This window comes from Eulemur rufifrons, chromosome 29 (assembly GCF_041146395.1).
Source record: "Eulemur rufifrons isolate Redbay chromosome 29, OSU_ERuf_1, whole genome shotgun sequence".
Taxonomy (NCBI): Eukaryota; Metazoa; Chordata; class Mammalia; order Primates; family Lemuridae; genus Eulemur; species Eulemur rufifrons.
Window position 1 is genome coordinate 44,491,506 of NC_091011.1, and position 24,706 is coordinate 44,516,211.

At 39.7% G+C, this 24,706-nt stretch overlaps 1 protein-coding gene across 1 annotated transcript; it reads left to right on the forward strand.

Moving 5' to 3' along the window:
• Positions 1 to 213: 213 nt before the first annotated feature.
• PON3 (paraoxonase 3) lies at positions 214 to 24,465 on the forward strand. Its single transcript, XM_069462733.1, has 9 exons — positions 214 to 335; positions 1,838 to 1,908; positions 8,737 to 8,792; positions 13,754 to 13,919; positions 16,590 to 16,716; positions 19,995 to 20,195; positions 21,208 to 21,289; positions 21,541 to 21,669; positions 24,197 to 24,465. Exons 1-9 carry the CDS (start codon positions 262 to 264, stop codon positions 24,353 to 24,355), a joined length of 1,065 nt encoding a protein of 354 aa, XP_069318834.1. The 5' UTR covers positions 214 to 261; the 3' UTR covers positions 24,356 to 24,465.
• The last annotated feature ends 241 nt before the right edge of the window (positions 24,466 to 24,706 follow it).

Consider the following 24,706-nt stretch of genomic DNA (forward strand, 5'->3'; position numbering starts at 1 on the left):
GCGCACAAAAATTTCCTAGGACTTCGCACTTTCAGTTGGACTTAGATCTCGCACATAAAGGTTTCCTTGAACCCTGGCGCGTAATGAGGACCTTGAACCCGGAGGGCTGGCCTGGAGCGGGACCGCGCGGCTGGCAGCTCACCTGCCCGGGAGGTGCCGGGGGCGGGGCCGGGCGGTCCCAGGGCGCGGGCGGGGCCGGAGCCTGCACCCCGGCTCCCGGAGCGCTCGGCGCCGCACGCTGTCACCGCGCACCCAGAGAGCATGGGGAAGCTAGTGGCGCTGACCCTGCTGGGGGCCATCCTGGCCTTAATCGGGGAGAGGTTACTGGAGTTTAGGTGAGTGGCATCTTGATGGGGTCGTCCTCGCTTCTTTTTCTCTCCTCCTCCAAGTTAGTCAACGGCTGCCTGGCACTACTGCCTGTCTAATGGGTAGGAATGAGCAGCTTTGGAACCTCGTTCTTCAATCCCATCCAGTAAACTATCCCTTGGCAATCACTTAGGTCCAGAGTGAGCTGACTGCTCGCCTTTCCTAAAACAGTCGGGTGGAAATGCTTTCACGTATTTTCTGGCCCCTTTGCCAGGTCGCCCTATACATTCTGCTTGCGAAAGAAAAAGTCCATTGGAAGTGCTGGACTTAGGGGAGAGGATCAGGCCACCAGCTGTGCAAGGCTGACTGAGACATTGCCCCAGCCCGGCAAACACAGAAGTACTGGCATCCATCCTAGATGCAAAGAGCTAGCCAGACAGCAGGACAACGAGCTGAAACCTGCAGGTGGTAACTGGCATTTTGTAGGCACTTGATCTTTTGAAGTGGAAGATCGAGTGGTGATAGCCATTCTAGAAATGTCTCAGGAAAAGTCAATCCTGGGCTAGAAAGAAGAACCGGTTAAGTGGAATACATTCCTGAGTGGATCTAAAGCCTCTGCTTGCCTTCAGTTATCTCTGGGTTGTTTTTATTTATTTCTGTAGGTAGAAGCTGATTAGGTTCATGTCTAGAATCTGTTCTGGTGCCTTGTGACTTTTCGTAATACTTTATAGTTCAGCTTGAGAGTTTTATTGTTACATTTTTTTCTCCTAGTGCAACAAATGAGAAAGCCATAAAAAAAAATAATAAAGTTGATCTAAGGGATATTTTTTTATAAGGGACTGTAAGGTAAGTCTGAGTATAGAGTCTTCCTGAATATAGCTTAATAAAAATTTACAATTCTCCCTGATAGTTAAAAGAATTTTTCACTGTAGAAACAAGAACACTATATTGAAAAATAATTTGGCCAATTGTTTAAATTGTGGTCAGTTTAATGAATTTACATATTTGCAAAGTAAGTCAGCATAAAATTTAAAAAATAAGATTAAAGCAAAAATTACAGGGTTTACATATTAGAAGACTGTTGAACTTTGGGAAAGCAGTTTCGAAGGAAGGGTTGAAAGGGTAAGACTAAACAGGATGAAGGGGAGAAAGTGTAGGTTTACAATAGACAATACTTTAGAAAATTGAATAATGCTATTTTGTATATTTAAATTAATAATATTGTCCAATTACTCATACTATTAAATAGTCTTTTATTTGGGCAGCAAAGTGTTTACTACATATAATTGCATTTTAGTCTTTCAGCAATAACGAGCTGAGGTTGGCTGAGGTTAGCTGAGGTATATTCCCCACATAATGTTTACATTATATAAAGAAACATAAATGAAAGGAGGTGCCCACTTACTTGTTATGTCATTCATAAATTATGATAAAGGGAATTAAGCAATGTGAAGGTGATTACAGGCCACATTTAGACATAGATTTTGAAGGCTATGCCTTGACCTTTAGGGTTGTTTTGTCTCTTCTTCAGAGAAAGAATGAATGCTTCTCGAGAAGTGGAGTCAGTAGAACCCCAAAACTGCCACCTTATTGAGGGACTCGGTAGGTATATTATGATAATATCACAGTACCAAGAGGGACCAGCACAATTCCTTGGTTGCTGTCCTCCTCACTGAGCTCTGCCCACTCACTCGGTTACCTGTTACTCCTTAGACACTCCCAGTAAGGTTTCTGACCCATCTACTCTATCCAACCTACCCCATCCAAGGTCTCCAGGGGTCTCCTACATGCCAAAATCAGTAGGTTTTTTTCAGTCCATTTGATTACTGACATCTCTCCATCATTTAAAGAATGTCATTGACTATACCTTGGCCATTCCCTTGCTGAATTCTCTTGCTTTCCCTTCTGTGACATTTCCCTCTCCTTCCTATCTTCTGTTACCTGCCTTTCTTATTTTTTTCTTTCTTCTTCCTTTCTTCTCTCCCTTTCCTTGGAGGCATTCCCGGCTTCAAGGGTTATTTCCTTCAAAATTTATCTGCAAGTACCAAGAGTAATATGATTTAGCCCCTACCTTCAAGAACTGCACTACCAAGATATCTTTTAAAAAATTCATATAAATTCCACAGTCTGATCCCTAACCTCTCAAACTGCAGGCCTTCTTTTTAAGTCACTTAAAGGTTAGATGCACCTCAAAAGAAAGCTACTTTCATTTCTGCCATTCCCCCTCATTCTCCTGCTCACAACCAGCTCTTCTTCTAGACTTCTGCTGTGTATGATATCCCCATTCTCAAGAGACTCGGTTCAGAAACCAGGAACCATTTGTTTCCCCCTTGTCCTTCCTGCTTCCACATGACACCTGTTGGCATCGGTCCCCTCTGTGCCGCAACACGGGGCTGATCTCACTGACTAGTTTCTGCCACGACTTCTTATTTGGGCTCCAAGCCTCCAGTTCTTCCTGACACTGCTAGTAGGAAAAAAAAAAAAAAAATTCAGGCTAGATTTTGTTCCGTGTTTTGGGAAAGTGTTCTTTACTTTCTCACCTTTGTTTATGAAATTCTCTGCACTGATCCTTCCATCTCTGCTTACTGAAATCAGCTGCAAATTCGTCTCCTTCCTCCCAATTCTCACAGCACTCAAAGTCTGATTCACTTATGACACCTACCACATGCCTTATTTTATAGCTAGCAGTGTTCTCTCTCTCACTATCAGATTGTAAATTCCCTATGGACAAGGACTGTGACTTAGTTATTAGAATGTGACAGGATAGTTTATTTTGTGATAGGAATTTTATTTTTTATTTTTCTTGCTGTGTTATAAAAAAAAAAAAAAAGAAACAGAAAAAGAGTCCTTTTGATTTGGTTTTTCTGCCTTTTTTTTCCCTTCTCAATTTCTAAAAAAAAGTAACCTAGCCTTAGAGATGGCTCGTGCTGGCAGCTGGAAAGCAGAAGGAACCTAACTTTTGTTCTTAAAACATGAGCTCCTGCAAGGCATTCTGATGGAGAAGGGATAAGAATATGTGGGTTTCTTTGACTAAAGGGTCCCTGACAGCATTCTGAGGAGGAGCAAAACCTCAGAATTCTTCTGGAAGGCTGGACCCTGTGTCCCAGCCTAAGCAAAGACCTTGTGTCCATGCACAACAGGCAGAACTGTCTACGTTAAAGGGATCATAGAACCTCGTCACTAATTCAGTGATAAATAAAGCCAGATGGCCTTGCCAAAACAATCTGCCTGGTTTTAAACCCACCACCTAGAATCACTGCAAAGCCCTAACAAAGAGACCCACTAATGACTCAAATTAAATTTCCCACCAGCTTAGTGGAGTGAGGGATCAGGGTCAGATTTAATTTGATTTGAAAACTAAGAAAATGTGACATTCACTCATTTGTCCACTGTTTTATGGAGCAATATTCATACTTACTACACATATATCTCTCAGAAGGTATGAGCCTGCCAAGTAGTTTAGAGGGACAATTAGACTAGATGATGGCTAAGGGCACATCTGACTCTTGAATTGTGTCATGCAACTAGATTTGAGAAGCTAAAACTAGAGTTAATATTGTAAGTCATAGTTCCATATTCTGATTATGCAAATATTTTGAAGAGAATGACTTAAATAGTAGCTGGTTGGGAGCAGAAGGAAAAAAATGCCAGGTCTGTTGGCATGTGGGCATTTTATGTTTGGAGAACTTAACAAGTTAGAATGATCATGGGTCATTTGTTAGTAGGACGATACTGATATATATCTTTTTAAAAAGCTGCCTTATTAAAGGTCTGGGGTCTGTGAGCACACCGTTGAGTCTGTTGTTAACAGCAACATCATCCTCATAACTGATCTGTAAATGGGGTGCTGCTATTTGTGCTTTGCAGATTAGGTAATTGACACATGGAAGAATTAAGTTACTTGCACTGTGGTCCAGAACTAGAGGGTGATGGGCTTAGATTATGAACCAGAGTGTTTTTCTTCTAGGCCTTTGTACTCTCTGTTGCGTAACACTACCTTTCTTATCTATTGACAACACAGTTTATTGTGAAAGTGCCAGGAAGGAATTATGCAGCAGAAAACAGAAAATATGAGATGCAAACAGGAGAAATATTGCTAAATACAGGCTAACCAAAACAAAGCAGGCTAGATATTTACATAAAGATAACTACTAAGATAATACTCCTAAGACCCAACTAGTCAATGAGTAGGAGGCTTTAAGAAGACATAGAAAGCCACTGAGGATTTTAGGCTGTAACAGAGCTAGAAAAAAGTTCTCATTTGTGTTTTTTTCAAAACCCAGACTTTTGAGGTTAATTTTATGGGTGGAAAAAACTCTTTGTTTTGTTTGTTTTGCTTCCCAAGTATTTTTTCTGAGAAAAAAACATTGAAATGTGAAATATGTCTCCCTCTAGAAATTGTATCTCATAGATCTGTGTATATTATGTAATCTTTTTTCCAAGGCTTTGAGGGTCAAGGATTGTTTTAACTAGGAAGTTATCTGGCTGTCCTTGGAATTTAATCAAAACTGCACTTGAAACATGAATAGCTTTATCGGGACTTTAACTGGGCAGGATTATCAAGCAGGCAGCCTGTGTTTCTGGTCCCTTCCCAGTTTCCCTTCTCTCCCATCTCCCTTCTGTAGCCTCTCATGGCTCCAAGATTTGCTTCTGCTCCATAGTAGTTTCCATTTGTTTTCTTGACTGGTTGTCAGGAACTTCTCTCCATGATGTGAAATGGTAACGATAAAATTAACTGATATACTAATGTTTGGCGTGTCCCTTTCTCAGAGTGCCTGTAGGGGATGATTGAAGAAATGAAGAAAGGATTGAAGAAATGAAGTCATGCCAAGTAGTAGCAGGGTTGACGGCTACAAAGCAGTGGGCACCAATTTATAAGACTGTTTTTAGACTTAGCAGCAGGTTTTTAATGATAGTTGTGCTCAGGCTAATGAGTGTCTTGGAAAGACTCAGAGGAGGGTGTCCCAGGGCTCTTGCTCCCACAAGTGCCACTGTTGCTGAGATGCTGTAGGCCCATCATTGCAGGTGCAGCGTAGGCAAGGGTAAGGAGGGGTGGAAATATTGTGCAGTCTTGCATGGTAATTCTTTTCCACTTCTGAGTGCAAAGCACCAGATTTCCCAAGCTCTGGGTAGAGCCAGTTAATAAAGACAGGCACAGCATCTCTGCAAAATGCCCACTCTGTTGTAGGTGAGTTATTGAGGTAGTTTATGCTGTCATAGGAGACATATAAAGTGCTGCTTGGAAGAGAAAAGGAGCCACAGAGAGCACACAACTCAGGATATCTTGGACTCGGAAGTTAACACTCACTTGTCAATAGTTTAACCTCAAAATAAGACAAAGTTCAAAAAACTAGAAGTGTTTATTTATCGATGCCACCAGCTTTTATTAAGAACTTCTACAGAGAGAAGGGAGGTATTATGTTGGGTGCAAGGATACAACACTGAATATAACCCAGTCCTTGTTCCTAGGAAGCTTCTTGTCTAGTAGGAAATGAACACGTGAGCAGAGGGGTACAGCCCAGTGTGAAAAATCTCCTGGTGGAGGTATTCACAGGTGACCATATTAGTACATAAAATGGATAAGTTTGGGTAGGGTGAGGGGGTGGCCCCCAAGCTCATTCCAAGAGCTGTGACATTGGCCAAGTGGAGGTGAGAGTGGGTGGGAAAAGTCTGAGTGTGCCAAGAAAGAGAAAACAACATTTGTACAGGCATGCAGGTAAATGAGTCTGGCACAATTCATAGACTACTAACAGCACAGTAGTAAGTGCCACAGCCCAGCTGGAATGTGGAGTGGAGGGTGGGAGCCACAAGAACTGAGACTGGGGCCAAAGCTTGGAAGGTTCTGGATCTAGACCAAAGAGCTTAGGATTTATACTGCCAGCCCTAGTGGGCCTCTGAAAGGTGTTAAGCAGAGGAGTGACAAGGTCAGCTTTACTATTTAAAAAAAAAAAAAAAAAAGACTGTCAGCAGTGCAGAGAATGGTTGTAGAATAGTAAAGCTGACCTATTGGGAAGCTATTGTAGAAACCTGAGAGGAAGTTCTAAAGCTTGAATGATTGACTGGTGATCAACTGGAGTTAGAAATTAAGGAAAAAGGGAAGCATCAAAGATAACTCCAAGGTTTCTGCTTTGGATACTTGGGGAATAGAAGCACCATCCATAGAAGTAGAAATATAGAAAATGGAGCGGATTCAAGGGAGAAATGTCCAGGTCCATTTGGGACCTGTTGAATATGAGAAATGAAAAAGCCAGGTTGAATGCCCAATGTACAGGTGAATAGAGAGATCTGGAACTGGGGAGAAATATTTGGGCTTGATTTAGAGCTTGGAGAGTCAAGAGCATGTGGGTGAAAGATGACGCCACCTGCCATGATCCACTGGAGTGGACTATGCAGGTGAGATGGATGCTCTGCCCTGAGAAAGAGCCAAGGACGGATGGAGCCTGGACAATATTCACACTTAGAGGTGGGGAGGAGATTAAGGTAAAAGGAAACCAAGAAAGGGTGTGCAGAGGGGCAAGAAAAACGGCAGAATGTCACCAATCTGTGTTCAATGTGCTTTTTTAAGTTGTTTAATTCAATCTGCTGGATTCTCCCAATGTCTATGTCACTCACGTAGAAACAGTCATCCAGGTACCATATATAGGTAAATCTTGATTAACTGGAAAGCTTAGGAAATGGGAAGTTCTGGTTACTAGAATTTTTTCATGACTAGTTGAGGATTACTTTCAACCTTCAGTATAGTGAACAGAATGAAATCTTTCTCTGTTCTCTAGTTTTCAATGCCTATTGCTCACCATACTATTGTTTCAAATTTGCATTTTCTTTGTCTTTGTTCCACTTTTCTTTTTCATATTCTACCCTGTCCTCCCCCAAACGCCTTTTGACACCCTTGTAACCCGCCACCCCAGGTAACCATTTCCCCACATGTTCCAATTACTATGACTGTGTGACAAACCACCCCAAAATTTAATGACTTAAAACAATAATTATTTTGCTCATGAATTTGCAATTTTGGCATGGTGCAGTGGAGACATTTCACCTGTTCCATTGCATTAGTGAGGGCCACTCAAAGGCTGGGATCTGGAGTCATCTGCGGCTGCTCTGCCATTTCTCTCCACATTATGTGGTCTCTCTGTAGCTTTACAGTCACCAGACTTCTTACATTTCGGTTCAAGTCTTCTAAGGTGCATGCCTTGAGAGAGATAGAGATAGTGAGAGAAAGAGAGAGTAAAGTGAGGAGAGAGTGGGAAAGCAAGCATGCGCCAGTGACAGTTATGGCTATGACTTAATCTTGGCTGTCATGTGTCATTACATTCATCTCATTCCATTGTCAAGGCAGTGACAAAGTTCCATCCAGGTTCCAGGGGAGAGGATATAGACCTTACTTCTTTTTTTTTTTCTTTTTGAGACAGTCTTGCTCTGTCACCTTGGGTAGATGCAGTGGTGTCATCGTAGTTCACTGCAACCTCAAACTCCTGGGCTCAAGAGATCCTCTTGCCTCAGCTTCCCGAGTAGCTGGGACTACAGACATGCACCACCACGCCCAGCTAATTTTTCTATTTTTAGTAGAGATGGGGTCTCACTCTTGCTCAGCCTGGTCTCAAACTCCTGAGCTCAAGGGATCTTCCCACCTCAGCCTCCCAGAGTGCTAGGATTACAGGTGTGAGCCACACCATGCCTGGCCAAGACCATTCCTCTTGATGGGAGAGTGTGAACATCACATTTTAAGAGCACATTATTCTCTCTCATATGTGGCTCTGTCTTGCTACTAGAAGCCATGATAATCCCTTTTTAATCCTGTTTTCAGTCAAAACTTACTTATTATATGTCTCTTTTCATAGAAAAATGCTCAAAACCAGCTCTCAATGAGAAAAAGATCTAATTAAACTTACATTCATTTATACTCAATAGTTCATCCTAAGACCTAATGTTTTTATAACAGAGAACAATTACTCAGTAACTTTGCAATAAGATTGTATAATGATAGATTTTTTTAGGCCTCAAAAACAAATTGGAAGAGAAGGAATGCTTGTCAGAGGGGCCTATAAGAGACGTTCACAATGAGGACTTTCCAAATGTTATCCAAATGTTGAGCAGCATTCTATGGGGAATCAAGCTGAATCTCTCAGGACATGTCCTGGAAATTGTTACTTAAAGAATAAATCTAGGATATGAGTTTGTTTCCTAGTTATTTGCCTTTTTCTCTTGAAAATGAAGTTCTAAAAAAAGAATTTAGTATTTGAGGAGTCTGACTCAGGTTTTATTGTAGAGTAACATGCCTGTGGGATTCCTGAAAGTTAATATAGTTTCCCAAGTTAATGATTGAAAAACTCAGTGTAGTTTCCAAAAGAAGTTCAAAGTTTGGACTGTGAGATTTACTTTTTGAAGCCTTCATACATGCATTTTTCTGATTCTACACTTCTTTTGCAGAAAATGGCTCTGAAGATATTGATATACTTCCTAGTGGGCTGGCTTTTATCTCCAGTGTGAGTATTTTCCATGCTGCTCTGATGCTCACGTCAATAGCTGTATAGACAGTGCATAAATGTTGTTGTCTAGAGCTGCCAGATGCATCCCCACCCTTTCATTCCGCTTCTGGGTAAACCAGTTAATGAGCAAAGCCAAAACAGGATTCCGAAGGGCTAATTAGAACACCACAGGAATGCCCAGCTTTGATTGCACCCTGGTGGGCAGCTCCCTGTGAGCAGTTGCACACTCAGTAGGGTTTCAATAAATGTGTATTGATTTTCATTCGATTCCTAGGCTACTCTCCAGATCAGTCCTGTTGCTGTCCATCCCCATCATTGCTCTATTTGACTGGGCCTCAGCTTCTGGTAGTCATCTTCTCACTAACTTTCATTCCTCTCACCATGCCTTCCTGTGTTTGGAACTCCATAAATGTTTGTGGATCGAATGTTAAGCCATGTTACTTGATTCAGAACCCTGGGCATTTTTCGTCTTAGTTCCCTGTCATTCCTTCCAAGTCTTTCAAAGAGAAGTAGAGAAAAGCCTGCATTTTATTCCCAACACCACCTTCACAGGTTTGGGATAATCAGGAATCTATGCCAAAGATAAAATTTCAATAAACAAAAAAATGCATATTTATGAGAAGTTGAAAATTGTCATGTATCTGTTAAATCGGTGCGCTTTGAAACAGGAATTAAGATTTTGAAAAAGTAGATTTACCTCATTTCTTATGTGAAATCTGATTGCTGAAATTGCGTGTCTAATTTTCCATTTTTGCCAATAAAATGCCAGCTAAGGGTATGAATTTTGAATCTAAATATTTTTGGCCAAAAAAAGGGGCATATATAATAATCATAGCTTGAGTTTCTAAATTCTTAAGTATGCACAGTGGAGTACAGTGAGGCTGTCATTTGGACTTTAAACTGTTACTGGTGCTGGTACAGATGCTGGTCTATATGGAAGTTTTAGTTTTCCTCCAAAATCAAGTATAAAGCAAAATGGTCTAGAAAAGCTATTTCTTTGTTGACTTACATTTTCTGTTGTCAATTTAGATTCTCAATGTTATGGCAAATAGACCACTAAACATGATTATTCTATAACTAGGAGATCTCTTGGCTGTTATCAAACAATATTTGTCCTTCCTACAATAGTATGCTTTTTAAAAATTTTCCCTGGAACTAAAAGTTCTGAATCATCACTATACAGAACATAGACATTTTTTATTACGAATAATTTTATGATAAAATGTTAACATGAAGTTCTAAATTATAGAACTCTTTGTAAATGAACAAACAACTCATAGACTAGGGATTCTGTTCTTTGCTTATTTCTAATCTTTCTTCACAGTAATAAATTCAAGACCTTGTTCGCCTTGGTTTCTCCTATCACCCTCACTTGCTATCCTAGAAGATGTTTGGAAGCTGAAGATTTAGAAAGTAATTCAGTGCAATAGATATTTCTAGTCTATTTAAAGGTGCGAAGCAGGGTGTCTTCATCCTTGCTTTGGAACTTGGTATATGCTTCTCTTTGCCTCAAAGATTACTCCCTTCTTCACTCTTTGCCAGCTAGCTCCTATTTCTCTGTGCAACCTCATTATGGTGACATTTTATTTCCTCAGGAACATCTTCCCTGGCTATGTCTTGTGGGGTGAGGTGCCTCTTCAATGGTCCCCAAAATCCCCTGGGCTTAGGCTATTATAGACCATACCGTACTGATGTGTTTGCTTGTTGTATTATCACTGGACTTCAAGATCCTTGAAGTCTGGACTTCGGAGTGTGCATTGCCACACTCAGCTCCTAACACACTACCTATGCAGGTGCTTGAGTATTTACTGAATGCATGTGCTGGTGGATGAGGACAGTGGAAGAATTCAATGACTGTCATATATATCTGTAGCCTGTTGGGAAAAATAAGATGCCTCCAGGTGGTTTTCACCATTTTCACTGGGGAGCAGTAGCAAAAGAATTGCTTGCAATTCACTAGCACACAATAGATTTGTTGCCACACATTCCTACCTGACTGCCTTGAACAGAAAACTAGGTGAATGTGAGGCCATTTATCAGAAATGTTTCATCCTTTATCACACTACATCTAGGTCAAGTTTGTTTGCAGTGTCCCATCCTTACCTCTCTATCAGATTATTTCCATTTCTAGGCCAGCCAGTCTTTCCACTCACTAACATGCCTCCACACGCCCCCACACTACCAAGGTACTTGCCATAGTGTTCTGCATTGAGCTGCCTTCCTGAGCAATATTCTTTGCTTTCAGTCCTTTCGTTATGATGTGGCAGAAAGAGGCTGAACAATTAATGATCTGGGTGATTTCAACAAATCGCTTCTTTAGGCCTCATTTCCCTCATGTGAAAGGGAAGGTGTGGGATTAGATGCCTCTGATATACATAATTTTTCCAGGGCCATTATTCTCTGAGCCACTGAGCTTGGTAAAAAATTGGCTATGGGGAAAATGGTGGACTTGAAGACTGAATTTCATGGTCTGAAGTTGGGGAGGATAGTGATGCCCTTAACTGAGAAAAACATATAAATGAGAAGAAGGATTTGAGGGGAGAATGTTGATTTTGATTTTGACTAGTTAATTTTGAGCTGCCTTTTAGGAAGAAGTTGGGAATGCAAGCTAGAACTCCAAGGAAATGTTACTGATAAATTGTACACTTGAAAGCCCTTGGTATAGAGGAAATACCAGAAACCTTATGAATAAAATCCGCAAGGAAAGAGTATAGGGCGAGAAGGGAGGAGGGATGGAGGAGGACAGAAGGAGGAAGAAATCCAAGAGGCAGGAAGAGAAGCAGGACTTCCAGCTGGAAACTCTACTTCTGACTTTTTGACAAGAAAGAAGGAGGTATAGAGTCAAATGCCACAGAGAAGCAGGTAAGGAAAGTAGAAAGTTATCAAAATAAAGTCATTTGGAAACCAACAATATCACCTTTATGGGGGTGTTAACTATAGACACGTAGGAATAGAACACTGGTTTCAGGGAATTGAGAATTATAGCAATTAGAATCAGGCAACAAAATTAGGTGATGTTTCTAAGAATTTTATTTTTATTTTAGGAAATTTGATAGTAAGGAGAAGAGAGCTAAATGCAAATATATATAGGGGCAATAAAATTAGAAGATTTGTTTGAAGGAAGGAGAATCTTGAGCAATTTTTGAGGCCAAAGAAGGGACTGTTGGTGAAATATGAGTGGAAAGCAAGAGAAAAAGGGTGTAATTTCTAAAGACAGGCCCTAGGGAATAGGGAACCAAGAAAGCAGGTGAGGGAGTTAACCTAAGAACAGAAGAGGAATCCTCCTTCCTTGAGGAAAGAGGGAGAAAGGAAGAGAATAAATAAAACAGAATAAGAATTACTGAGGCAGAAAGCAGAGAATCAGGGAAATTCATGTTAAATGACATGGTCTTTTCAGAGAAGTAGGAGATAAAGTCACCCATTCAGACTAAAGAGAAAGAAGATATGGGCTCTGAAAGATAATGAAATAAATTAGAACAGATACTTGGAGAAATCCAATAGATTGCCTATTAGAATGAACAAAATAATCAGTAAACAGTACTGAATGTCTGGCTGAAGTTGGGATGATGACTTTGTAGTGGAGTTTTTCACCTTGAATTTAGACTCGCCTTAGCAGACCAGGGCAGAGAATTTGATGAGGAAGCAAGGGATGTGGCTTCCTTAAAAGAGGGTCTGTTGATGAGGATAGAATGGAGATCTGGAAGCAGAAGTTTGTGGCTAAGGTCATGCCAATCCCTCCGCAGGTGTGCTGACTTAAGGAGAATGGAAGAGGGGAAAGCGCCTCCTCTGATGGGCTTCAGTAGTGCCAGTTGACTGGGGAAAATCTAATTTTCTCCTAGTGTTGTTTAGTTTTCCCCCAGTAAGTACTGGTGCATTAGATTTGGGCACTGAAGGACTGTTCTAGGAAAAGCTTGAAGGTGTAGGCAGGGTTGTTCAGAAAAGGTTGACTACCCCAAGGAGGAGGGCAGTGGAAGGACCAAGAATAGTATTATAAGTGCATACGTGCATGTGCACATGTATTCGAAAGAAAGGGCAGGGAGAGGGAGAGAGACAGAAGGTGAGAAGGTGAACTAGGAAGGAGAAAATTTAAATTGGCTATAAATGGAAATAAGGGTACAGGAGAAGATCTAAAGCTGTTGACATTGATATATATCAGAGTGATAGGGGACGGACATGGGGAGGAAGTGGACTGCTTTGTGATTGGTTTAGAATAAACCAATCCCAAGGTTTGACACAGTGAACTTGGATGCAGCAAAAGCTCAATGCATTCAGCGTGCCTATTGTTGGTTGGTAAATATCTGGTCCTGCTAGCAGAAAGGGACACTGTTCAAGTTACTGAAATAAACTTTTTGCAATATTTAGAGGAAAGCATTCATGTCAGACTATTCACACATGCCTATAGAAATGAAATAGGTCAAAAGTAGTCAACTTTATGACTGGCATCCCATGTTAACTCTTAGCTGAGTCTACAATTAGCAACTATATGATATAATCAATGTAGGGATGGGAGTAATAAAATTAAACCATACACCCATTCTATCTGCTTTCAGGAAAATTAATTGCAGAATATCAGCACTGGAAAGAATCTTACAATCACACATTTTAACTTCCTCACTTTATAAATGAGAAATGTGAGGCTCAGATAGGCCAAGGAATTCACACACAGTTACACAGCCTATTTTCTTCCATTATATTTTTTGGCTTAGCTCCTTCTCTCTAAATTAAAAGTTCTTCCTTATCTTTAATATGTTTCTTCCCATATTCATGGCCAATGCCTCACAGGGCATTGGTAACCTCCCAGATCAGATAATGGCAACAGCTGACAGAATGATAAATCCCAAAAATAGAAAAGAGATTTAGAACTTTGAACGTTTCTGTTTAGCTTTGAGTTTTAGCTTATGTATGAAAATGTTGTTTTGATATGTATATATGTGCATACTTATTCTCTATTTTTTAAGGGATTAAAATATTTAGGCATGCCAAACTTTGCACCAGATGAGCCAGGAAAAATCTTCTTGATGGATCTGAATGAGCAAAACCCAAGAGCACAAGCACTAAAAATCAGTGATGGATTTGACGAAGAATTATTTAATCCACATGGGATCAGTATTTTCATCGACAAAGGTAAAGCCTGAATGCTTAAGGATAAGGGGGAAATGAGGGAAATAGAAACCATTCATCCCCAACTGCTCAATATTTATGTTAAAGGAAGAGGGAAGATGCTATTTCATCATAAAGATGTATATTTGTGACATGCTGAATGTGTGTAAAAACATTTTAAATGTTGCATCAAAGAAAGAAGGCTAGTAATTTCTGCTGTATGTGGTCTCCTTCTGTGCCTCCTATCCACTTTTCTTCTTATTTGACTGTCACAACCTGTTTGAATACTGTTCTCTGAAATCTGAGGTATAAATTAAGGGTCCTTTGAAAACAGCTGTGTGACATTAAAAAACACAACCTAGAAAATAGATAAATTAGACTCATCAAAAATAAAAGTTTTTATGCTTCAAAAGACATCATCAAGAAAGTGAAAAGCAACCCAACGAATGAGATAATATTCTCAAATAATATATTTGATGAAAGGCTTATATCCAGAATATATAAAGAATTCTTACCACTCAACAACAAAAAGATAAATAACTCAATTAAAAAATGGTCAAAAAATATGAGTAGATATTTCTCCTAAGAAGGTATACAAATGGCCAATAAGCACATGAAAAGATGTTCAACATCCTTAGTCATTAGAAAAATGCAAATCAAGACCAGAATGAGATACCACTTCATACCCACTAGGATGGCAAAAATTTAAAGCATAAATAAATAACAGACAGTAAGGAGGTGGAGAAATTGGAATGCTCATACTTTGTTGATGGGATTGTGAAATGACATAGCCACTTTGGAGGGCATTTGGCAGTTCCTCAAAATGTTAAACACAGAGTTACCATATGATCCAACAACTCTACACGTATATTCAAGAGAATTGAAAACATATCCACACAAAACCTTGTAACAAATATTTATAGCAGCATTATTCCTAATACCCAAATGGTGGCAATAATCCAAATACCATCAACTGATAAATCCATAAACAAAATGTGATGTATTTATACAGTGGAATATTATTTGTCAAGAAAATGGAATGAAATACTGGTGTATGCTACAACATGGATGAGCTTTGTATATATTACATTAGGTGAAAGAATTCAGTCACTAAAGGCCACATATTATATTACATTTATAGGAAGTGTCCAGAATAGACAAATTCATAGATAGAAAGTAGATTAATGGTTGGCAGGGGTCAGGGGGTATAGGAAATGGAGAATGACAGCAAATAGGTAGGTGATTTCTTTTTGGGTGATGAAAATGTTCTGGAACTAGATAGTGATTATGGTTGCATAACTCTGTGAATATACTAAAACCCACTGAATTGTACATTTTAAAACTTTGAACTAATGGTGTGTGAATTATACCTCAAAAAAGATGTTATATAGTATAGTTATTAATACTTTGTGTATGCTTTAAAAACAATTACCGCCAATGTTATTTTTTATTGTAACTATCTTTGGTTTATTCAGTTGTCTTTAAAGAAATTAACAATTTAAAAAGTGTTTATATTTAATCATATATTTACTATATTTAGCAGCTCTTCATGCCCCTGTGTAGGTCCAAATTTGTGTCTGGTATCATATTACCTCTATCTGAAGAACTTCCTTTAACATTTATTTATTTAGGAGAGGCCGTAGAAGAAGTAAAAGCAGGACAGCACATGTGATTGTGTCCCACAAAAGAGTGTCTGACTAAAGGTCCATGTTGGCGCTGAAATCCAACCGATGTTCTGTTTTCCAAGCCCTGGGCCCTGGAACAGAATGGAGTTAGACCAGAAGAAAGATTCATTTGTGAGGAAGCACCTTCCCTTAATTTTCATAAAAGTGCCCAATGTGTTTCAGAGACCCTGGATATAAACTTTACATCTCAGAGGTTGGGCTTGTTCAATAGCACACTTGGAAACTACATCCAGGAAAGAAGTAGGGAAGATGAATGTGGAATAAGTCACTCATACAGTGGGAAGATGGGGCCAGACCCTTTAAGGCTCTGAGAGGCCAGGTTACTACCCTCAATCCTGCTCGCAGCAGTTCACCTTCCAATATGAAATGGGTAGGTGAACATTCTTGAGGTTGGTAATACCTGAAATTAGCTAGTTTGTTTTCTCTTGCATTTCTATTTACATTCCTACCCATTGAGTTCACTAAATGTTGTTACTGCCACCTTAGGTGGTTGACTTGTATCAGAAGTTCATTGTCTAGCTGAGAAATGTTGCTTAGTTTAAGGTATTTACACTGCCCTGACATTTCTTGAGCTCATGTTGAATGTCATGAGACCATTATCACACACACACACACAAATTCTCAGCAAAGTTTTGTTTGTTTGCACCCACTCCTCTTGTTGAAAAACCTTCTGGGGAAACCACATGCATGTTTACGCACCATTATATCCCATAGCTTCCTGTTGGAGGGGCCTACAGATGAGGCTGAACAGAACATTGCAAAACATCTGTGCTTGGCTCTGCTGCTTGGTGGTGGTGAGATCGCCAATGAATGATTCACCTTCTGTGCTGCAATTTCTTCAATAAAAAGAGTCTGGCATTTGACTCACCTATCAGGTGGACTATGGGGGTCAAATGCAAGATACAAGAAAAGAAAACCCTTGACAGTGACCAAGTTTTAAAACAAGTCTAGTGTCGGTTTGTTGCAATAGAAGTAAACTTCTTGAAAATTGTGCCTTTTTTCCATTTAGACCATACTGTGTATCTTTATGTTGTGAATCATCCCCACATGAAGTCCACTGTGGAGATATTTAAATTTGAGGAACAAGAACGTTCTCTCGTATACTTGAAAACTATAGAACACGAACTTCTCACAAGGTATGGAATTAAAGTATGAAGTACTTCTATTTATTTTGCACCCTTGCTGTGTGCTTTGTTTTCTTTGGTTCAGCAGGCACTTTAAACTTTTGTTTTGCAGCAATTTTTCTAAAGCTTTCTAAAGATTCCCATGGTGACACTGCCCAGCACCTCACTAGAAATTGCTGTATTCAGTGTTGAATATCTCTATGTTTTTCAACTCGTTGAAAGCATTTTAATCCTATAAAGGTGCTCAATTAGATTGTCAGCTCTAATTCCATCCTCTTTACCACAGCAACTCAATGCCTACTATTGGGTTCTCTTTAAACACCTACATACACCCTTTTCTAGTTGTCCCGGTAGGTTATGTTCTGTGAGCCTCACCCACTGTGTGTTATAACCAACCTCCAGATGGGCCATTTGTTTGTTCAATCAGAGCTTTAAAGTGGAATTTTTTAAAAGCCCTTGAGTGCTTACAAAAATTACATTTCTTAAGCATTGACTATGTACCAGGCACTATGCCAAAATACTTAATTTAACTTAATTCTCACAACAGCCTTTGGAAATAGGCATGAGTAAACTGAGTCTTAAGAAATTTTTGGTTAGGTAACTCGCCCAAGTCACACAATTCATAAGTTGCAGAACCAGGCTGTAAACCTAGGTCCATCTGAATTCAAAGCTGCGCTCTCAATTGCAGTGAAGAAAATCTTTCTTACTGAGATCGGAAAAATAATAAGTTTTTCAGTGGGTAGGCTGCCTGTTTAAAGGCTGTGGCAAACAGTGAAGAATTTGTCTTTTATAAAATGGGCTCCACACTAAAACACTGGTTCTAAAACAATAGACTGTTCTGTGGGAGAGAAAAATGGGAAAAGAAAGGAAAGTTCATCTCTTCTCCTTTGCTTTCTTTCTTAACATCATGTATAATTTCTCCCCATAGAATTTGGGGGCACCAAATGCAGAGGGCTAAAGAAGTAAGAGAAGCTGAAGTTGTCAGACTCCTCCCATAACACATGGTGTGGGGTTCTGAGTCTGTAGTGGAGAACAGGACTTCCATGGGGTTGCCGGGAAACTGTGGATAAGTCACTTAATCTGCACCTCAATTTCCTCAGCAAAATGGGAATTCTCTCTTTGGCCTGACTTACTTAACTGGTGGATTGTGCATATCAAATGCATTAGTATATGGCCTCATAGGAGGAGTTTCCCAGAAAGCACAGCCCGAGGGAAAACCCAGTATGTGACCATTTTATTAGAGAGTATAGTCCCAGGCAGCAGAAGTGAGAGACCAGCCTGAGGTGAGGAAGGGTGAATGTTATGGGTTGAATTGTGTCCCCTCAAAAAAATATGCTGAAATCCCAACCCCCAATTCCTCAGAACATGAGATTACTAGGAAACAGGGTCGTTGCAGATGTCATTAGTTAAGATGAAGTCATACTGAAATAGGATGCCCCTGTAATCCCATATGACTGATGTCATGATAAGAAGACAGATACATGGTGAGAATGCCATGTGAAGATGGATACTGACATTAGAGTGATATGTCTACAAGCCAAGGAATGCCTGGAGCTACCAGAAGCTGGGAGAGCCAAGGAAAGATCCATAGAACCTTCAGAGGGAGCATGGCCCTGCCAACAACTTGATTTTAGACTCCTAGCCTCCAGAACTAGGAGGCAATAAATTTCCATCGTTTTAAACCACCCAGTTTGTGGTATTTTGTTATGGCAGCCTAGGAAACTCACAAAGGGGGGAAAGCCATAGCAAACGCCTTATTAAACCAGCCATTGCTAAGTGCAACTGACTGCTCGAAATCATGAGATTATCTTCCAGTAAGCAACATAAGTCTCATTTCAGGACAATCTGGCCAAGATAAGAAAGGGAGAAGAGTTTATCTGCTAGCCCCATCTCCCGTCAGTCAAAGGTTTGCCTCAAGAGGCCTTACCTCCCCCACATTCTTGGTTGTGCATCTGCAAGTCAAGTCTGGTGGTGTTTTGTGCCTTCACATCAACATGGAAGTCTGGAAGTGGGAGGCAGGAGTCCCACAGCAGGCATGGGGTAAGGCCCTGCTGGGATACACCTGTGGAAAGTATGTCAGACCCCAGCTGAATTGGTTGAAGTAGTGGGAGCTAGAACAAGGTAGATGCGGCTGTAAGAATCTAAGAGGAGCTAAAGAGATGCCCTGATACAAGCATTGAGTGAGTGCTTACAAGGGGCATAATAGAGTGCTAAGGAAGAAAAATTACGAGGGAATTTAACTTGATGTATGGTGTCAGGCAACATTTTCTGGAAGAAGAAACACTTAAACAGACGAGTAGCCCAGATGTATAATGACCTTGGGAAAAATCATTATATGTCAAAACCTCAAAGTATTTCCTGATTCATCCAAATTTTCCTTTCCTGAAATTTAATCTAAAAATGTTTAATCCTTTTTTTTTTTTTTTTACATTTTTTCAAGTCCTTTTTTATTTTTTCATTTCAAAAATAGAAAAGCCTTTATTTTCTTACTGGTAGTAAGAGTAAGACTTGCTCTCTCCATTTAAAAATGATAGTGGTTTTGAGGAACATAAGAAAGAATATCACCCAAAATCCCATCTACTCAGAGAAAGTATAAAGATCAAGATAGATCGGATTATGCTACAATAACAGAAAAGAAAACTCCTATCATCTTACTGGTTCAAAACCACAAAGTTTCATTTCGGTTTGGTTTGGTTTTCTCACTCATGCTGTGTATTTATTGTAGGTGATTCAGAGACTCAGTTTCATATTACCCTCATTTAGGGCCCTAGAAGGACCACAGTCTCTATCATCAGAAAAGTTGCTTGTTACTATGGAAATGTGAGGGAGCCATGGTTGAGCAAGCACTGGCTCTTAAAGTCTTCAGAAGCCACACACCTTACTTCATGTCATTGGTCAAAGCAAGTCACATGGCTGTGCTTAACTTCAAGGGGATGGGGAAGTCTGATTCCCTGAAGAAGGAAAACCGTAGCCATCAATGAACTGCACCGTAACTGCCACCGATGGCCATTATCAACATTTACAAGTCAACAGATTTTGGAGTCTGAGGTTTCTTTGTGTATTTATTTCTTTTTACTGACCTCTGTGGAAGGGAAAGTAAGAAAATAACAAATGGCTAAAGAAAACCCATCAAGGCAATGCAAAATCACAACATTTCATGGAATTCTTTAATCCACACTAGTACATGTATACTTTATCGAATTGATGCACTCACTTGTCTATGTAGAGATTAGTGATTTTGACAACAATCAGGATATTTAAATACCTTGTGTCTCTCTTTTTCGCTTCAGTGTGAATGACATTGTGGTTCTCGGACCAGAACAGTTCTATGCCACCAGAGATCACTATTTTACCAACTACTTCTTGGTACTTTTTGAGATGATTTTGGATCTTCGCTGGAGTTCCGTTCTCTTCTACAGCCCAATAGGGGTCAAAGTGGTGGCTAAAGGATTTAGTTCTGCCAACGGGATCACAGTATCACCAGACCAGAAGTAAGCTCTTTTATATATTTTTCTATCCTTTGCCCTTGACATTTTGGTGGACTCCTTCTCTTAAGAGGTTTACTTCCTTGGACTTAAATAGTCAATGTATGTGTAGAAGTATCAGGCATGGGCCAGGGTGATCCTAAATCATTTGTCCTCTTGGACTTCAGGTTCCTCCCAGTAAATGGAGAAATTTGGACTCAAGGGTATAAGGTGCTTATTCCAAATTTTTACATGACTCTAGAAACACTTTCCTAACAAACTCAAAAGGAAGATGAATGTGCAGTACCTCTGCCCTTTATGAGGCTAGAAGGTATTTAACCACTTTTCTAAGTTCAGTTACTCAAAGACTCCTATTAGAGAGGGAAGTCTGCCTTATATTGGGCACAGTGATTGTGTAAGTTTCAGACTTACTGATTTCTGACCGCAGACTATTCAATGAGAAAACACTATTTTAAGCAGCATGAAATTTTATGAAAAACACTTCATAACAGCTTCATGTTATAAGTGTTTAGAATTTGAAAGTTTTGAAAAAAGAGAAGTACCTTGAATATTAACATATAAATTTGAGATAATGAATAGAGATGATCTCTGTGGAAAACAACTCTAAGTGTCCTTCCTCTTTTCAAAAATTATTGTGATTGCACTTTATGGTCATCTGGCACTTCTCTTTAAGCACCAATTTTTAGAAATGTACCCTCTTCTGGCCTTATAAGAGGTCCATTTACCTCCATTTAATTTAAGCGAAAAATATCTTATTACTCTAAAGTAATAAGACTAAACCTATATGTCATCTAGAAACACCAATTTCATTATAGTCATACTTCATATTCAAAACCTGTTTAAAGCACTTCAAGGGTATTAAAAACACCACTCAATTATCTTCTTTTACTGTGGTTTAGAAAGGGATTACAGTGGTATTTTGAACGAGTGTGACTTTTTGTACCTCTTCTCCAAAATAAAAGTTAAGTGTTAGTTCTCATTGCCATTTGCTTAAATGTAAATGTTATTTACTTCAAAGGTATGTCTATGTGGCTGATGTGGCGGCTAAGAACATTCACGTAATGGAAAAACATGATAACTGGGATTTAACTCAGCTGAAGGTACAAGTTCCCTGGCTGGCCCACACAACATGGCCTCTTATGTCAGGGCCCGTGCTTGACCCAGGAATGTGCTCCTTGAATGAGGGAAATATGGCTATTTGGGAGCAATGCGGGTGAGATTGTGCTTGTACTCCAAGTCCCCTAAAGATAACAATTTCTGGTACCACACAGAGCTGGTGGGAGGGGGAGAATAGGGAAGAAAGGGAATAATGGTTGAGACAGTGTCTTCACTATTCCCTCTTTGTTGCAAGGTAATACCGTTGGGCACCCTTGTGGATAACTTAACTGTCGATCCGGCCACAGGGGATATTTGGGCAGGATGCCATCCTAATGCCATGAAGCTGATCATCTATAATGCTGAGGATCCTCCAGGGTCAGAAGTAAGTTCCTAGACGTCTCTGAGTTCATAGGCAAAGCTACCAGAATGAATAATTTGGTCGGGGTGACTTGGGAGAATCTAAGCGGGTCCCATTTGATGTTGTAGACTGAACAAATTCTACATAAGAGAAGAGATTTGGGCAGGTATGGAGATATGGTTCATGAACCCTTTCAGGCCACCAACTGTCAATTTAATATCAACGCCTGGCAATATGTTCTGTCCCTGCAAGGGCTATATTTGCTGTCGGGAGTAATGGAAAGACATGTGCTTGATTATTCATATTGACCCAGATAGTAATATATTTCCAGTCAGGAGGTAGGCTCTCAGTAGGTTGTGCAGTTAGGCAAAGAGAGTTATGTGTGGAACCATCTTCTTTCACACTACCCAACATGAAGCTCAAATAAAAGAGTTTAAATGACTGTCATTTCAAAACAAAATGAGTTTTTCTCTGCAGGTTGTAACATATATGATGGCATTGAAGAATGTCTTACTTTAAAGATGTTGTTTTGTTATTTTAAAAGTATCTCTTCAAAGACAGTAGCATCAGCCATTGAATTTTCTATGGCATTAAAAACAATAACATATAGCATTGAATTTTCTACGGCATTAAGTTTAATAATAAAAAAACTAATAATTTAAATATAGCTATAAATTCTTGGCACACATACTCAGAGATTTATTTATAACAATTTATCGAGCACCTATATTGTGCCAGACATTGTTCTAATGCTTGGGATATATCAGAAAATAAAACATGTAAAGACCCCTTCTCTTAGGGAGGGGTAACAATGAACAATAAGCATAAGAAATAAGCAAATTTGTAGATGGCAAAGTACATCAGATAAAAGAGGATCAGGATTTCTGCAGGAGGATGGAAAGGTTTTATTATTAAATACAGAGATCTGGGTAGCCTCATTGAGAGTACAGTTTGAAGAAAGATAGAATGTTTGAATCCAGATCTGGGGAGCTGGGAAACTGTGATTCAAATTCTAAGCCAGGCCTGGCATGGTGGTTCATGCTTGTAATCCAGCACTTTGGGAGGCCAAACCAGGAAGATTACTTGAGGCCAGCAGTTCAAGACAAGCCTGGACAATATAGCAAGACCCCACCTCTACAATAAGTTTTTAAAAATTAGCTGGGCATGGTGATAGTCCCAGCTACTTGGAAGGCTGAGACAGGAGGATCCCTCGAGCCCAGGAGGTCGAGGTTGCAGTGAGCTATGATTGTGACACTGCACTCCAGCCTGAGCCACAGAGTGACACCCTGTCTCACAAAAAAAAAAAAAAAAAAAAAAAAAGGAAAAGAAAAGAAAAGGAAAAAAAAAATTCTAACCTAGTAATTGGCCCACTGGGTAAATTAGAAAATGCAAGCTATTTCTACTTCCAATATTGTTATCCTTCAGTTAAAAAATATAAGATATTTCCCTTTTATTAGCATCTTAGTGACAGGTTCTTAAAAAAGAACACCAGGAAATATAAAAAGAAACAATAGTATAGCCTGAGCTGAGAACCCGAAGACTTGTTACCCTAAACTAGCAAGCTATCCTTGCCTCAGATATGTGCCTCTAGAAGCCATAGGCATAATGTTCCCACAAAAGCTCAACCACAATGTCTGCTTGAAAGGAACAGAAATATGATCCATAGGATGATTGGAAAATTATTTAGGATCTTTTTTATATATCTACTTCCAAGGTTAATCATTTGTTTATTTTAGATAAAACTTCTTTCTTCACAATTACTGATACCTTTTTTTTTCCAGTTCAGTCTCATGTTTTCTACATGAGATCCAAGCTTGAGTATTTTTGTGTAACAAACCTGAGATGAAATTGTAGAATCTCACTTAAGATAAAAAAAAAAAAGAACAAACCCTATTCTAATAAGAGATGCCAATATAGATTTGTGAGTCATGAATTTCTGATTGTTTTGCTTTAATTCTTACCGTAGTCTGTTTGCATGAACTTCATTCAGGCTATCTGGAAACCTGAGTGCTTAAATATGTACTGATCAGCAAAGTTAAGTGTGTTAATCCGGGGGATCAATAACAGTACCAGATGGAATTCTAAAGTAGCCTGGGTTCTTTACACTTCCCAGACACTCTGTAGTGGTGAGAGGGCTCTAGCTGTGACACTGCTGGTCACCACATTGGCTAACCAGGTTTCCCTTCATCATTTTGTCCCATGTTTCTCTCCCCACGCTATAGGCTCAAAGGCAAAACCCTTGCCACTGAGGGAGGACCACTGTCCACATTAAATAAGAGCACCAGCTGGGTCTTACCTCCTTCTTTAGGGGATGCCTGCACTATTAACATTGTATAAGCTGTCTATTGAGGAATAAACAGTTCACTTTGGTGCATGTCCTTAGGACATTAGCACTTTCATCAGAAGAAGGACTTTTTATTGAAGATATACGGAGTTTTAGCTCATTGGTTTCTGAAAAATAGATTCATCCTGAGATATTTGGGAAGGAAAACATCACTAGACAGCTGTTTGCTCACATAGTGTATACTAATGAGTGGTCTTTTCGTGACAGGTACTCCGCATCCAGAATATTTTCTCTGAGAAGCCCAGAGTGAGCACCGTGTATGCTAATAATGGCTCCGTGCTTCAGGGCACCTCGGTGGCTTCCACGTACCATGGGAAAATTCTCATAGGCACCGTATTTCACAAAACTCTGTACTGTGAGCTCTAGACTGCGGGTGTTCCAAAAAGTCTACATGTTTGGTAAAAGTAAACTAGCAACTGGAGATAAGTGTAACTGTAAGTAAATAATAAACACCAACAAAAGTATGTGTGTCTTGTCTTGTGGATAGAAATAAAGAAGAAGAGAGCGGTTACCCAATATTCACCAAATTGCTGGCACCCCCGGTATTCTTTCTACAATAGCACGTGTGAGCTGTGGCCAGTGAGGCATCCAGCTCACCGAGAGGCCCTCGGTAACTGTGTAGCCAAGTTATCACATACTGCAATGTTCTGGGTCTTCTGCAGTCTAGACCAGGAGAAAAGCTAATGTTCCAATGTTTACAATTCCTATGCTCTTCCC

Coding starts and splice junctions, on each gene's coding strand:
- PON3 (XM_069462733.1), top strand. CDS start 262: ATGGGGAAGCTAGTGGCGCTGACCCTGCTGGGGGCCATCCTGGCCTTA. Junction 8,793..13,753: donor GGCTGGCTTTTATCTCCAGT/GTGAGTATTTTC, acceptor CTATTTTTTAAG/GGATTAAAATATTTAGGCAT. Junction 16,717..19,994: donor GAACACGAACTTCTCACAAG/GTATGGAATTAA, acceptor TTTTCGCTTCAG/TGTGAATGACATTGTGGTTC.